General features: G+C 42.5%; 1 protein-coding gene across 1 annotated transcript; it reads right to left on the bottom strand.

Moving 5' to 3' along the window:
- Positions 1–12,799: 12,799 nt before the first annotated feature.
- On the bottom strand, positions 12,800–15,638 carry SOX11 (SRY-box transcription factor 11). The gene has a single exon (XM_068165195.1). It carries the CDS (start codon positions 15,375–15,377, stop codon positions 14,193–14,195), a length of 1,185 nt encoding a protein of 394 aa, XP_068021296.1. The 5' UTR covers positions 15,378–15,638; the 3' UTR covers positions 12,800–14,192.
- Between the last annotated feature and the right edge of the window lie 462 nt (positions 15,639–16,100).

The raw sequence follows: 16,100 nt of genomic DNA, 5'->3' as shown, positions 1-16,100 counted from the left end.
TCTTTATATTTCCTTCTTAGACATAGACTAGAAAAAATACAAAAAATAAAAAAAAATTGTAAACAAAAAGGTAACAAGTACAAAACCAAAGAAATTTAAACAGAAATATATAACAAAAGTACAAAAACACTGGATACACAAAATAGAGTACTAAATAACAGAATAATAATAAAAAAGAAGAGCAACAATAAAAACAAAATATTAAAAACAAATATGACAAACTAGAAAATCATAAGGATTACTAATAAAACATAGCTATTAACAAAAAACATAAGAATTGTTAGCAAAAAATAAAAATGAGGATTATCAAGACTACTAGATTCAAACAAACAAACAAAAATCTATAAAAAGAAAAATTTGATAAAATTAAAATGAAAAATTATAATTAAAAAGAATTAATAGAAAATAAAAAGGTTAAAAAATATAATAAAAAAGTAAAAAATCAAAATTAAAATAGAAAATAGATTAAATAAACCAAACTTGCAAAATAAAAAATAATTACAATAAACAATATAGGATCAAAAAACAAAAGATTAAACACTAGATAAAAAAAATAGAAATTACCAAAAAAAAATTGAAGATAAAAAATTGATTATAATAACAAATTAAAATACAGATTAAAAATTACAATAACAAAATAAAACTAATAACAAAGAAGGTAAAAAAGAAGTAAATTTTAAAATGACAAAAAGTAAGTTAAAAATAATAATAATAAAAATTTAAAGAACAAAGAAAAATTAAAATACAAAATAGCAAAAATTAATTGAAAAAATTATATCAAAATTAGATTAAAATTAAAAAAACAAAAAAGTTAACAAAAAATAATTAAAAAGTGCAGATAAAAAAATAAAATGCAATGAAGGAAAAAAACCCACATTAAAACAGTATAAAAATAATTAAAAAACAAAAATTAAAATTAATTAAAGATTAAACAAATGAACTAGATTGAAAGTAAAAATATTAAACATATCAAAATAATAAATATCAGAACAGAAAATAATAACTAAAAATGAAATAAAATAACAAAAAAGAAACAAAAAATAAATAATAAAAGAAATAAATTCAAAATAAAATGAAAAATTAAATGACTCAAATTAGAATTAAAAAGAAAACATAAAATAATTTACAAAAATAAAATTGAAATTAAAAGAAATTACAAAATTAAACAAAACCAATTGCAAACATGTAAAATTAATGAGAAAAAAATTAAATTTAGGAAAAAAAAATACATATAATGAAATTAAAAAAAAATGAAACAGATTTATTAAAAGTAGATTTCAAAATATTAAAGAAATGAAGCAAAAATTAATTACAAAGTTAAAAATAGCTCACATTAAAAACAAATAAAAACCAGTCAAAATTAGTTACAAAATCTGTGGAATCATAGACTCGTGGAATGAGTCAGGGTTGGAAAGGACCACAAGGATCATTTAGTTCCAACCACTGCCATGGGCAGGGACACCTCACACTGGATCAGGCAGGTTAGAGCCTCGTCCAGCCTGGTCTTAAACACCTCCAGGCATGCGGCCTCGGCCACCTCCCTGGACAACCCATTCCAGGGCTTCACCACTTTCACGGTGAGGAATTTCTTCCTCACATCCAGCCTGAATCTTCCCATCCCCAGCCTTGTTCCATTCTCCCTAGTCCTGTCATTTCCTGACATGCTAGGATGTCCCTCCCTAGCATTCTTGTAGGCTCTCTTCAGATACTGGATGGCCACCATCAGGTCACCTCGAGCCTTCTTTTCTGCTAACTGCAATCATCGCAATAAACAACGGCGGAAGAATCAAGACCATGAGGACACAGCATTTCCCATCCAGTCAAACATTGATCACAATAACTGCTATGATAATCTGGGATCAAACAGCATCACTCAGAAGAATGTACCACAGCATCATGCAAATTAGGACTGAATATTGTGGTTGCTTGATAACTTTGTATTCTCTCTTAACTAAGTGTGCCTCTGAATGTAGACATCCTAGAGGATAAAGTTTCATCTTTACGTTTTGCTTAGTAGAGATTATTAACAAAAAAAAAAAAACCAACAAAAACAAAACAAGAAAAAAAAGGAGGGAAAGAGAATACCCCCATAGCAAAAAATTAGCTCATGGCAACCCTATAAATGCTGTAACCCTAGAAACATCAACTTTGCAATGTGCTGAAACCCTCTCACCACAAGACAGCACGAACACGGCACAACTGTCATGAAAATGACAATCAGCAAACCTGCTTAGCACTGACCTCAACGACGGTCATGATAAACCAAGATGTTAACAGAAAGCATCTAACTTATGACTGAGTGTTGTGACTGCTTAACTGTTGTGTGAACATTAAGAGATTAGAATTACTAGGATAAGCAAAAACACATTATTCTGTGTAATTTTATATTGGGCAAAGCAATTAAGCTCTTTTTGCTCTTGCTGTTTGCCTGCAAGTTTTCTGTCTGTGAAGCTAGAGCCTGGCCAGATCTACCTTTACAGATTAAAGAAATCTTGCTACCATTAAACAATTCATGATTTTTGACCATCCTAGAGAAAATAAAGATCCAACATAATCCTACAGCAGATTGTAAAAGACAGTGCTAAGGAGTGCATTTGTGCCTCAATCTCCGTGTGAAATGTGTTCAGGCATAATCAAGTCTTCTCTGTCAATAAGAGGAGTGAAATGTAAAGATTGGAACTATTAATCATAGTATCATAGTATCATTCAGGGTTGGAAGGGACCACAAGGATCATCTAGTTCCAAACCCCCTGCCATGGGCAGGGACACCCCACACTAGATCAGGCTGGACAGAGCCTCATCCAGCCTGCTCTTAAACACCCCCAGGGACGGGGGTCTCAACCACCTCCCTGGACAACCCATTCCAGGGTTTCACCACTCTCATGGTGAACAACCTCCTCCTCACATCTAGCCTGAATCTTCCCACCTCCAGCTTCATTCCATTCCCCCTAGTCCTATCACTACCTGAGATCCTGAAAATTCCTTCCCCAGCCTTCCTGTAGGCCCCTTTCAGATACTGGAAGGCCACAATTAGGTCACCTCGGAGCCTTCTCTTCTCCAGACTGAACAGCCCCAACTCCTTCAGTCTGTCCTCATAGGAGATCTAAGTTATTCTTTATAATGTTTGTTATCTTTGACCATGTATTATGCCAACTCTGTAGAGCATTGTAACTAGTTCAACTTAAGCTTTGTGCCTTTTATGGGTTACACCAGTCTGTTAGACATGCTGCACTACAGAACTCTTGCTTTTGCTACACAGCTTAGCTTTACCTTGCTTGCTTCTGTGTTTGCAGTAGTATCTTGTATGGGATGAGACCAACTCCCATGACCAGATTGCTCACAAAAACAAAAAGGGGGATTTGTGCCAATGCCAGCAACGAGCAGTGTGAGCAATCTGGCAGTGCAGGCCTAGAGCCTGACATGGTGGTAGGCCATGCTCAGCATAAGTGCAGAGCCAGCTAGCAGTATAGCAAAACAGTGCTGTGCCTGCAGCATGTAACTAAAACAAGGCACTGGTAGCTATAAACATGGAAAGTTATCTTGGGACAACAGGACATGCACCTGCATCAACAAACCTTGTGTGTCATTAGTAGTTGGACCAATAATCTATAATAGTGCGATGTGTGGTCACTCCTAGGGAACCAATGAAGCCATGCCAACAAGGCACTCCAAGTTTATAAGTTATAGAAGTTCCCTTGCTACACACTTCTGCCTTTCCTGTCTCTTCTTCTTCTATACTTTACTATGCTCACACCACAGGCCTGCACCATAGGCCTGCAATACTGAAACAATAAAGGAACAATACTCCATCATATTGGTCAGCCGTATTGATTCAAATCTCCGTTGTCTATATTTTTCCACTTTTTCTCTTGTTCTTTTCTCCATTTGAACATCTCCACATCTAACTTTTATCCTCCCAGTGCTCAAAACACCTTTCATTTTGTGTCCCTGAGCCATTTCAGTGGAGATGTTGACAGATGTAGTCACCTGGGGAAAGCTCCACCACTCCTCCTGACTTTTGACTGCTCACATATCTGCAGGTCCTGTCTCAACAGTGTGTGTAGGAAGGAGTCAAAGGTGCTCAGCTCAGGAGACAGCCTCTACTCAGCCCTGCCCTGCATGGCTGTCAGCATGCTGAAGAGAGGCAAACCTGGCCCTGGAAACATGGCTCACATCAGGGGAAAAAAAACCCCTCTTCCCCAAGGGGCCTGATGTGGCAAGAACCCAAGCAGCTCTTGGCATGGATCCCACAAAGCACTCACACTTGTGCTCAGAGCCCCAGCTCAGCTGGGAGCAGCAGTGCTGCCTCTGATTGACACTGAATCAACGCCCTGTGAGAAGAAGGGATTAACAAATTTATCAGCTGAGGACAGGATTTGGCCCAGGACTGAACTTCTGTTGTTGGATTCCTGACTAAGGGGCTGCACAAGGTTTCTTTGGTATCAAGGGGTTTGTCAGGCAGATGTGGTGAAGGTAGAAACAAAAGTGTCGGGGGGGGAAGGAAGGAAAGAATACCCAGACCAGCACCTGTGGTGATTGAAGAACTTCAATATGCCACAAGCACAAACCCTTTCTACATACAATCATGATCTTGAGGATTGGGTGGTTGGTTTGGGTTTTGTTTTGGGGGACATTCTCATTGAGTTTTTTTAAGTTTTGGGGGTGCCCAGAGAATGAAAGGTGGCTTCACTGTCAGAGGTCAAGGAACAAAACACTGGAGAAGACAAAGAAACAATTAAGCAAAATGAGAGATCACGAGTGGGCGCACAAAAGGAGGGAAACAGAGAGAAGTAAGGCACACAAAAATAAATTAAAAGCAAACCAAACAAAAAATTCACATAATACCACCTCAGCAGATTGATCACACATTTTTATTAGAGTCTTTTGAACAGTTGCATTCTGTTGTTTCCTTTTTGTTTAAAAACTCTTGGGGGGGGGGGGGGGAGGAGAAAAAAAAGAAGAGAAAGAAGGAGGAAAAGGGGGAAAAAGGAAAATTAAAAGACATCGGAGTGGACCGGTTTCAACCCTGAGTGTTAATACTGGATATCAAGTGCTGTAGTAAAGAAGCTGGTTCAAGTCTGCCACGCTAGCACAAAGTCACGGATATCAATCCTCTAGGTGATCAGGTTTTTGTGTTAGGTTTGTTTTGGGTTTGTTTTTTTTTTTGCTTTGTTTCTTTTTTTTTTCCCTTTTTCTATTTTACCAAAAAAATACATAGTTTTCAATAAATAATGCTTAACTTTACAACTTTGATACAGAAATGTCATACACTGGCTTGACACATACTAAACTCTGCATGCTATATAGCCTACTAGAAGACAAAAAAAAAACCAACAAACTTTGCCATGCTTTTTTTTTTTCCCCCCTTAGTATTTTTACCCTTTTCCTAGTGCTAGAAAACACTTTTGTCCTCCAGTGCATCGCCTCAAGCAGCCTTCCCACTTTCCTTCTCTCACAGCAATAGGCCCTACACTGGCATGCAACAACAACAAAAAAAAAAACAAACCAAAACCTCGAGAAAAGGTTTTGGGGTCATCCCCCCCCCCCCAATCCCCACCCTTACTCAGACTTCTAAACAAAAGTACTTTTCAGCTTTCTTTTATTTTTTCCCCTTTATGTGTTTTTCCTCTCTCTCTTTCCCTCCCTTCTCTTCCCCCCCTCCCCCAAGACCTGGAGTGGCTACGAAAATGTCATTTCACATGGCCACGAGAAGTCTTTGAAGTTACATCTTTGATAAGTGTCATGCTTGGAAAACTGCTCTAAAACATTCCATTTGTTGTTTGTTTGCCTTTATTCCTTTCCCTGCCCCCATTCCCCCCTTCTCTCCTCTCCCCACCTCCTCCCACCAAAGGCTGTGGCCAACCATGCAACATCCTCAAAATGTTGTAACCATCAGTCAAGTCCTACACTGGAAAACAGGCTTCTGTTTTAAAACAGCCCACCAAAAATAAAAAGATAGTAACAACAACGAAACCACAAATAAAAGAAAAAAAAAGAAAAAAAAGAAAAGGAAAAGGAAGAGGAGGGGGGGAAATAATGAAACCCAACAAAATATCACAGCATTTATGTAGAGACTCCAAAACACCAACACGTGTACAAGAGCAAAACCAGGGACAAGTCGCAAATGAACTAACAATGGCATATAACTCTTCTCTCCCTGGCTTGGCCAGGAGGTTTGAGGCAAAGTCGGTTTTGGAAATAAGCAGGACAATGGAAACTGAAAAAGAAAAAACTCAACTGTGACAATGGGGAAGTTTCAGGATTCCTCATTATTAGTTGACCAAATCCCTTTGAGAGGTAAATGGGTGGCGGCTTGGTTTTCCTATAAGCAAGTTGGGCAATCACCAAACTCTTAAGGCCTCTAATTAATGACATCTCTTTCAAGGAGAAGAAAAGGAAATGACTGAACAGCAACCACCCAACCTACCGCTGAGTCTTAAAAGTTTGGTGCCCTTGAGTTCCCCCCCCCCCATCCTCACAGGAAAACCAAGCAGCACAAAAGACGACATTTGGTTAATTAACAAGGGATTGAAACCTCCATTCTCACACTTTCCAGGTTGTTGGTCATCATTGCAAACCCCTTCCAACCCCTCCTCTTTCTTATCCATATTGCTTTGAGGGGGGTTGGGGTTTGTTCAGTTGGTTGCATTCGCTCCCTTGCAGGCTTCCAGAAGTCATTCCTTTGAAACTGCTGTCTCTCCAATTCCAATTTTCCTACCGAGTTTCTCCCAAAATATTCCCATCTTTGCACTGGCATAAAGCATTGGGTTTATCCTAAGAGAATCTCAACCCAAAAGGTATTACTCTGATATGTGAAATATTAGGAACTTCCCCCTCCCCTTTTTTTAATCATTTCCCCCCATTATTATTTTTTTATTTCTTTCTGTAAGTCCATTCTACAACTTTCTGCACCTTTTTTTGTGCTTTATATTGAATACAAAAATAGGTCTTTTAAAACTCTATTTACTTTAAACTCACTAAAAAACTACTTGCTTGTGAAATTCTCTTACAAATTCACTGCATCCATGTAGAGAAGGTAAAACTAATTAGGCAGTTAATTGGTATAGGTAGCGTGCAAAAAAATTAAGACAAAAAACAACAACGAGGACAATGACAACAAAACAATCACAGCCTTCCATGTGGGCGAGGGGAAAGGAAGCAAAGAGATACAACTGTAGAGGAGGGGAAATGTAAGGCAACTTCTTGTAGTAAGTTTTTGTTGATATTTTTTTTTTGTGTTTGGGGTTTTTTTCCCCCCTTTTTTAAAAATTATTATTTCCCCTGGCCATGCTTAAAAATGAAGGTTAGGAAGAACTAAGACACCTATCCTGCCAGCAGCCCTTGAGGCAAAAATTCCCATTCAAATGAGAATTTTTAGTTATTTATTTTAACCAGTGCAGGTTTAAGGCCTTCTTTTTAGGCAACAGTTGTGAAGATGTAAAAAAAAAATAATACAAAAATACCAAAGAACCACTCCCCCCCAAAAAAAAAACCCAAACAACCCTGAATGAACTGCTGAAACATCAAACACCAAAACAAAATTACATGGCCCTGACTTTGACACCCTTCCCCCCCCACACACCCCCCCACCCATTTTACACCTTGGTGTAAGGACAGTTGCCCTTCCCTCAGCCAGAACCTGAGTGAAGGATTAGACTGCAAGCCTGCAAATCACATTCAAGAGAGGTGAAGAAGCTTCATTTGAATGCCTGAAGAGCATGTGGCACTTGAAGGATGCTTGGAATGAGTCTACCACATTTGTAAGACTGCACTTAAAAGGAAGAAAAAGATTTCACAGTATCACTCAGGTTGGAAAGGACCTCAAGGATCATCGAGTCCAACCTATCAACACAGACCCCATGACTAGACCATGGCACCAAGTGCCACGTCCAATCTCCCCTTGAACGCCTCCAGGGTCGATGACTCAACCACCTCCCTGGGCAACCCGTTCCAATGATGAATTACTCACTCGGTGAAGAACTTCCTCCTCACCTCGAGTCTAAACCTCCCCTGGCGCAGCTTGAGACTGTGTCCCCTTGTTCTGGTGCTGGTTGCCTGGGAGAAGAGACCAACCCCTTCCTGGCTACAACCACCTTTCAGGTAGTTGTAGAGGGCAATGAGGTCACCCCTGAGCCTCCTCTTCTCCAGGCTAAACAATCCCAGCTCCCTCAGCCTCTCCTCATAGGGCTTGTGTTCAAGGCCTCTCACCAGCCTCGTTGCCCTTCTCTGGACACGTTCAAGTGTCTCGATGTCCTTCTTAAACTGAGGAGCCCAGAACTGGACACAGTACTCAAGGTGCGGCCTAACCAAAGCAGAGTACAGGGGCACAATGACCTCCCTGCTCCTGCTGGCCACACTATTCCTAATGCAGGCCAGGATGCCATTGGCCCTCCTGGCCACCTGGGCACACTGCTGGCTCATATTCAGGTGGCTGTCAATCAGCACACCCAGGTCCCTCTCTGTTTGGGAGCTCTCCAGCCACTCTGACTCCAGCCTGTAGCTCTGCATGGGATTGCCGTAGCCAAAGTGCAGCACTCGGCACTTGGACTTGTTAAATGCCATCCCATTGGACTCTGCCCATCTGTCCAGTCGGTCGAGGTCCCTCTGCAGAGCCTTTCCACCCTCTAACTGACTAACATCTGCCCCTAACTTGGTGTCATCTGCAAACTTGCTGATGACTGACTCTACCCCTTCATCCAGATCATCAATGAAGATGTTGAAGAGGACAGGGCCCAGCACTGATCCCTGGGGGACACCACTGGTGACTGGCCGCCAGCTGGATGTGGCACTGTTCACTACCACTCTCTGGGCCCAGCCCTCCAGCCAGTTCCTAACTCAGCACAGAGTGTAATGGTCCAATCCATGGGCTGATAGCTTAGCCAGCAGTTTGCTGTGGGGGACGGTGTCAAAGGCCTTGCTGAAGTCCAGGTAGACAGATTTCTCTCAGTTGTGGTTCTTTAAGAAGAGGGGAAAAAACCCCCAAAACAAACCAACAAAAAAAAAACCAGAAAAAAGCAGAAGAAAAATGTAATCATAATTAAAAAGGGGGGGAAAAAAAGGAGGGGAAAAAGGTACATTCACAAAAATCCACTGGGGGGGGGGGGGGGGGGAAAATCAATCCACATTAAAAATATCACTTGAAAACTAAAGACAACAATTGTCAGCATGTTGGATTAGCTTTTACCTTGAGTTGACAATCTCAGCATTCAGTAAAAATTGGTTTTCCATATATATGTAGAGAGATAGAAACCAAACTCCTCCTTCCTCCCTTCTGTCACAAAGTCCTATTAACACTTACAGCATCGTACAGAGACACATGCAAAGGATGGGGGTGGGCTGGGGGAAGGCCACAGGAGATCCTAAGCCTGCAACAGGATTGCTCTAGCAACCAGGATCCCCTAGGTAGACCCCCAAAAGAACCAAAGCCAAGGAGGAACGGAAGGTATGAACACTGTGAGGTATGACAAAGGGCAAAGCAAAAACCCATGGCAAGTAGCTCCGCAGCTGCTATTTTGAACACTCAGAAGAATCATCTTTGACCCTCAACTGAGATCAGCAGGAGCTTTAGGCATCCAACAGCATCAAACTTCAGCCCTAGTAATGAAGTGGCTTAAACGCAACGCTTGGGGTGGGTTGTTGTGTTTGATTTTGGTTTGTTTTTTTTTATTTTCCTTGAGCAATATGCATCTTCAAAAGAAAAGAAATTCAACTGTCTGGACAAAAATGAAAGAAGAATATTTGTTTCCCTGCACCTTATGTACCTTCAACTCAACATACACCTTCAGCTCAAAATATTCCCCTGCTAGAATACTGGATCATTCCCACTTAGAAAGAAAAGCATGTGGATTATCTATTTCAGTTGGGGTTTTTTGGGGGGACTAAAGTAGACCTGTTGCTCATTCGATAAATGCCTAGCTCCTCTTATACTTGGACCCTTTGACAACAAAATCAACTTATCCTTGACTCACAGTTTTCACTTTGAATGGTTTTTAACTTCAAAAACACCTTCCAACATATATATGTATATGTGGAGATACATATAAGCAAGTCAAAACTCCTTGTAGGCTGAGATACAGACCTTACCACAACACAAACTACCCACAGCCTATAGACGACCACAATCATTCCTTAACTCATTGAACATCTGCAAAGCACAAGTGTTTGACACTGCCTATTATCACTTTAAGAAACAAGGATGCATATCAGAAGGCAAAGGGACTTGGGAAGAACAAGTCATTCCCCCCCTCCTCCCCCCCAACACTCTCAGAATAGCTCAAAGAATTACTAAGAGAATTTTGGCTCAGTTTGAAGACTTAGAACCTGATTCAACTTAACTCTATATCCTCATCACCCTAGCCCCCAAACCACATAGTCAACAGCTAGGTTAGAGCACTTCAAATGTTAGCTATTTGTTTTCCCTCTCACTCTTATCTTTCTTTCCTTTTTGCCTTAGAAGAGATAAATGTCATTGGCTTTCAATCTGATTTCTAAGTTATCACATGGAGAACACACTAATCACTTTTGAGACCAAAAAAAACCAAAAATAACTAAGTAAAATAAAATAATGAAAATTCAAGAAACTTTTTTTTATTGAGGACTACCCATTGCCATGGGTTAGATCTTGGGATTGGTGGTAATTAGGTTTAGTTTAAAAAAAGCACACTTTCTCATCAAGTATTAAATCACAATGCAAGACAAATATTGACATCCCAGATAAATGCTTATTATCTTTTTTTTTCCTCTTTTCTTTCTCTTTTTGTTCTCTTTTCTTTCTGCTAGCAAAGATTTAGGCCAAACAACTTTTATTTAGAATCATGAGTGTTTTTATTATTAATATTAATTATTATTAGAAAGAGATGAGATTAATCATTTTACTACCAGTTTAACTAACCTAAAGTAAGATATCTCACCACTTAAAAATGCCTAAAGTGTTGTCTTTGATTAAACATAACATGCATGCAGGTTTTTTTTTTTCCCCCTTTTTTTCCTCTCCTTAATGTTATGTTTTTTGTTCCTTTATTATTATTTAAACCTCACATGTGTATGCAGGAATTTTTTTTTTTAGTTTCATCTCAGCAAAGTCTGAAAGCCTGTAGCAAGTGGTTGCCACCAAAAAACCAAAAGTAGAAATAAAACACCAGCACAGTGAATTGTCCCTGTAAACAGCTGGATTGTTAATTAGTGAAGGTTTAAAAAAAAAAAAACAAAACCAAAAATAAAAAATAATTTACCAATCTCTACCCAATTTAAAAAAAAAACACCAAAAAGTAAACTTCTTGAAGAGAAACATACTTTTCCACCTTGCAAGTTGGTTTATTGCCATAAGCAACGAGTTTTCAGAGCACATCAACTGAAATCTGATGGCTTCAAAGGTTAAAAAAAGAAAAATTAAATAATCATTAAAAAAATCAAAATGAAAAAAAGAGGCATACTGATTAAGTCTGTTCCCCTACAGCAGAAGTTGTGGCCCCTCCTCTTCCTCCCCCATACATCAGGGCTGGAGGAGCTGCGTCTCCCTCACAGCATCTCCACTATTTAACTCTGAGCATCTCCATGTCAAGTCTCTCCCAGACAATCGATTAAAAAAAAAAAAAAAAAAAGCCAATGAACCAACCACCAACAAAAAAATAAGGACATGGAGAAAGGGGGGGGGGGGGGGGGGGGGGGAACCCACCACCAAAAACACAAAAGAGCAGCGAGGAGAGGACAGAGAGGAAGTGGAGGATGGGGGAGAGCTGGCAGCAGCGCGACCCCCACCTGGAGCCACCTCCCTGGAAACGGGATGCGGAGGCGTTGGGATTTGGGTTTGTCCACCTCCATCACCTCGGGGCGGAGGGTGATAGTTTCGGAAGGAAAGTGGGGGAGATGAAAATATCTTGCTGCTACCTGGAGCAACAGCAAGCAAGCACCGACCCCCGCCTACCCGCTGACCCCCCCCGCCCGCTGCCAGCAGGTACCCAGCGGGGTCCTGCGGAGCAAAAAAAGAAAAAAGCAGTGGAGAGAAGGAAAAAATAAAGAGATGCGAGATGGAAAAACGGGGGAAAAAGGGGAAAAGAAGCAATCCTGGAATTCTCCTCTTTTGCTATGGGAATGCACAACAAGCCTAAAGCTACCGCTCCGAGGGGGTTAGTTGAGGGGGGTGGGAGAGAGGGATGGGGTTCGGGGGTGACAACCGGGCATTTCTCCGAGCCTTTCCCTCTACAGACACTAAGATCGATACGAGGTTTTCTATCAGTTCCAGCTGATTTATTAAAATTGTCAAGATACAGACTTTCAGCATTTAAAAAACCTAAAAAAAAAATTAAAAATAAAATAAAAAAAATTAACCAGGCTATGATGTTGACAGTGCACAAGTCTGCTGCTTTTGTTTGGGGATTTTTTTGTGGTGTTTTTTTGGTCATCCTTTGCTACAAAATATGCAGATTTTTTTTATATTGCACATGAGAAACTTTTTTTTAAACTATGTGCCTTTTTTTTCCTCTCCTTTTCTTCTTTCTTCTCTTCCCCCCCTCCCCCTTTCTTTCTCTCTCCTTTCTATTTTTTCCTTTTTTTCTTTTTTGCGCTAAAAATCGAGAATCCAGTTTCATACCTTCCATCTGGCCCCCCCATTCCACATATCACAGCGTATGAGATACAAAGTCCTACTATAGTACAGTACATATACAATCTTTTAAACTAAGATAACAGCTCTGAGGTCTATATCACCATTTTCAATAAATCTTTACCTACAAATATTGAACAAATCTCAACTATAGCTGTACAAAAAAAAAAAAACACTTTTCCCGGTTTTTTTTGGTGCTTTTCTTTGTTTTTTTTTTTCTTCCCCCCCCCTTTTTTTTTTTTTAAAAAACCACAAGGCCTTTAGATGCAAGGATTAATTTTTTGTTCGTTTGTTCATTCGTTTTTGTCATATTTTTCTTTAAAACTTTAATCCTTTTAAAACCAGGACGTAACGTACCAACAAACTTGCATGCTAGGAAAAAAAAACCCAAACCACAAACCGATAACAAACCGGAGGAAAAAAAAAAATAAATATATATATACCAAATAAAACCCAAAAAGATAATTAATCGAAAGAAAATAAAAAAAGGGAAGAAGTGCCTGAAAAGTCTCACTGAAAAAAACACAGCAAGAACGTTCCCTTTTCACTGTACAAAAATACGCCTGAAAATATATTAATTTTTAAAAAAGACTGAGGTCTGTTATGTATCAAAAATGTTTCAATACCTTTTTGTACTGAGGTCTAGGCTGTCTGGTATTCAATCAAGGAGGTATAAAGGGAACAAGTTACAAAATAAGGAAAACAAAAAAATTAAACAACAAAAATATAACAACAACCGAAGGAGGAGGGAAAAAAAAGCCCAACACAACCCACCAAAAAACACAACCAGTTGGCAAGTAGAAATCACATTTGTAAAACCATAAACAATTTGATCTGAAAAGTAAACTCTGATCGTTAAAGTCAGTTCAGTTATTTGTAAGCGTTTGTACAGTCTGCACTTTTTCAAGCTCCCTGCAGCTTTAAGAATTCAGATGCATAGAAGACATCAGTTTTCTCCCTCCAAATAATAATAATTATTATTAGAAAGAAAGAAAAAACAATAATAATAATAAAGACAGTTGCAATGGTCCCTTTAGGAAGAAAAAAAAAAAAAAATCAGAGAAAAAACCAACCAAACGAACCCAGTTCTTTAGGATGTCTCACGGGAAAATAAAAAACAAAAAAAGAAAATCCACAATCCCCCTTGAGTAACAGTTGTGCTGCCAAAAGACTACTTTTCCTGCAGACCATCTTCCAGACTTCAGAGACCGGCAAAGCTTCAAACAGCACCTTCTGGATCATTATTTCTTTCTTTCTTTTCTTTTAAGCTTGTTCGTTTGTTTTTGTGTCCCCCCCCCCCAGTCCCATTCGCCTTTGCTCGTTGTTGCGATCACCAAATGCAATGAAAAAAAAAAAATTAAAAAAAAGTAGTAAAATAAAAAAACAATAAAAATTACAATCACAACTCCCGGGCTCGGAACTAACTTCGAGACTTTGTTTTCGTGAACAGATTAAAAAAAAAAAAAAAAAGAAAAAAAAAAAAGAGAGAAAAGAAAAGATTAAAACAAGACTTGTTTGTTTGTTTGTTTTAATCATCAGCATCTCCGGGCGTCGCGCCGCTCCTGCTCTAGCTCTGCCGCCTCCCCTGCGTTCAGTATGTGAACACCAGGTCGGAGAAGTTCGCTTCCAGCCAGTCTCCTGCGATCATCTCGCTCAGCTCCGGGGTGCAGTAGTCGGGGAATTCGAAATGAGAACCCAGGCTCCCCTCGCTGAAGGAATCCAGATCTTTGTCCACCAAGGAAAGGGAAAGGTTCCCAGCGGCGGCTCCCGCACCCAGTTCGGCGGCGGCGTGGCCGTGCTGGGAGAAGTTGAGGCTGAGGTCAAAGAGCAGATCGTCCGCCTCCTCACTACCGGCCGATGAGGTGGAGATGGAGCGGGAGGAAGCCGGGGAGAGGCCGGGCGGTTGTTGCTGTTGAGGTGGTGGTGGGCCCTGCTTGGTGATGTTCTTGAAGCTGTAGTAGAGTCTGCCGCCGCCGCCCGCCGCCGCGCCGCCCCGCACCTCCTCGTACAGGCTCGTCCCCTCGGTGGACTCCGCAGAGGAGCTCAAGGTGGGACTCGCCGGTACTTTGGCCACGTTGTACCGCCGCAGCTGCTGTGGCCCCGCTTCCTCGTCGTCCTCCTCATCCTCCGCCGTCTCCTGCTTGATCCGCAGCTGTAGCGCATCCTCCTCCTCCATGAAGACGCACTTGACCGTCTTGCGGCTCACTTTCAGGCTACCGAAGACGTACTCGTCCCCGGCGTAGTCCCTGTGGTGGGTGGCCTTGGCTCCCGGTTTGGGGGGCGAGGAAGTGGAGGAGGCTTTCAGCTTGCTACACTTCTTGCTGGAGTTCTTGGAGCTTTTGCTGCTGGGTGCGTTTTTCTCCGGACTTTGGCTGGCGTTGGGCTTAGCCGATGGGTCCATTTTGGGTTTTTTCCTGGGTCGGTATTTGTAGTCGGGATAATCGGCCATGTGCTTGAGCCGCAGCCTCTCCGCCTCCCGGATGAAGGGGATCTTCTCGCTGTCCTTCAGCATTTTCCATCGCTTACCCAGGCGCTTGGAAATCTCCGCATTATGCATGTCCGGTGACTGCTCCATGATTTTTCTCCTCTCGATCTTAGACCATACCATGAAAGCGTTCATGGGTCTCTTTATGTGCCCGGACGCCGTTTTACACCAGTCCGGATCGCTCTCATCCAAAGCCACCGGGCTACAAGCCATGAACTCGCCTTCTTCTGTATCCATCGCTTCCCGGGGTAGGTTGTTCTCCACCTCTGTACTTTCCGCTTGCTGCACCATGGTGGGTTCCCCCCCAAACCACCGCTCCTTCCCACCGCGCCGCTCCTTTCCGAGCCAACAAAGCCGTCGCTGCTGCTGCTCCGCCGCCGCCGCCGCCACCGCCCCCTCCTCCTCCTCCTCTCCTCCTACCGCCGCACCTTGCCCCTGCTGCGGGAGCCAAGCCGAGCTCTCCGCTACCACCGGAGCCCGGTGGGGGTAGGAGAAGAAGGGGGGAGAGGGGGAGCGAGCAGCGGGGCGGCGGCGGCGGCAGGGGCGGCGGCGGCAGGGGCGGCGGCGGCAGGGGCGGCGGCGGCAGGGGCGGCGGCGGCAGGGGCGGCGGCGGCAGGGGCGGCGGCGGCAGGGGCGGCGGCGGCAGGGGCGGCGGCGGCAGGGGCGGCGGCGGCAGGGGCGGCGGCGGCAGGGGCGGCGGCGGCAGGGGCGGCGGCGGCAGGGGCGGCGGCGGCAGGGGCGGCGGCGGCAGGGGCGGCCCCACAGGCCGGGCCGGGGGCGCGGCTAGGGGCTGGTGCGCTCGGCGCCGCGCTCTGCCCGTCAGCCCCGGCCTCACTCCCCCTTCTGCGAAACTCCAAGCTCCACACCCAACCAGTTATCAGCGGCTCATATGGGTGACATCACTCCCGCCGCTGGCCAATGGTGAGGGGGGCACGCCCACCCGACACGCCCACCGCCTTTATAAAGCTGCCCTTCCCCCGCGGAAAGGGGAATATACCTTCGGGGGCGGTGTCG

The sequence above is a fragment of the Melanerpes formicivorus genome, unplaced genomic scaffold, assembly GCF_026170545.1.
Source record: "Melanerpes formicivorus ecotype bairdi unplaced genomic scaffold, bMelFor1.0.p_v2 SCAF_86, whole genome shotgun sequence".
NCBI classification, from domain to species: domain Eukaryota; kingdom Metazoa; phylum Chordata; class Aves; order Piciformes; family Picidae; genus Melanerpes; species Melanerpes formicivorus.
This window is presented reverse-complemented; position numbering and strand designations above follow the sequence as displayed.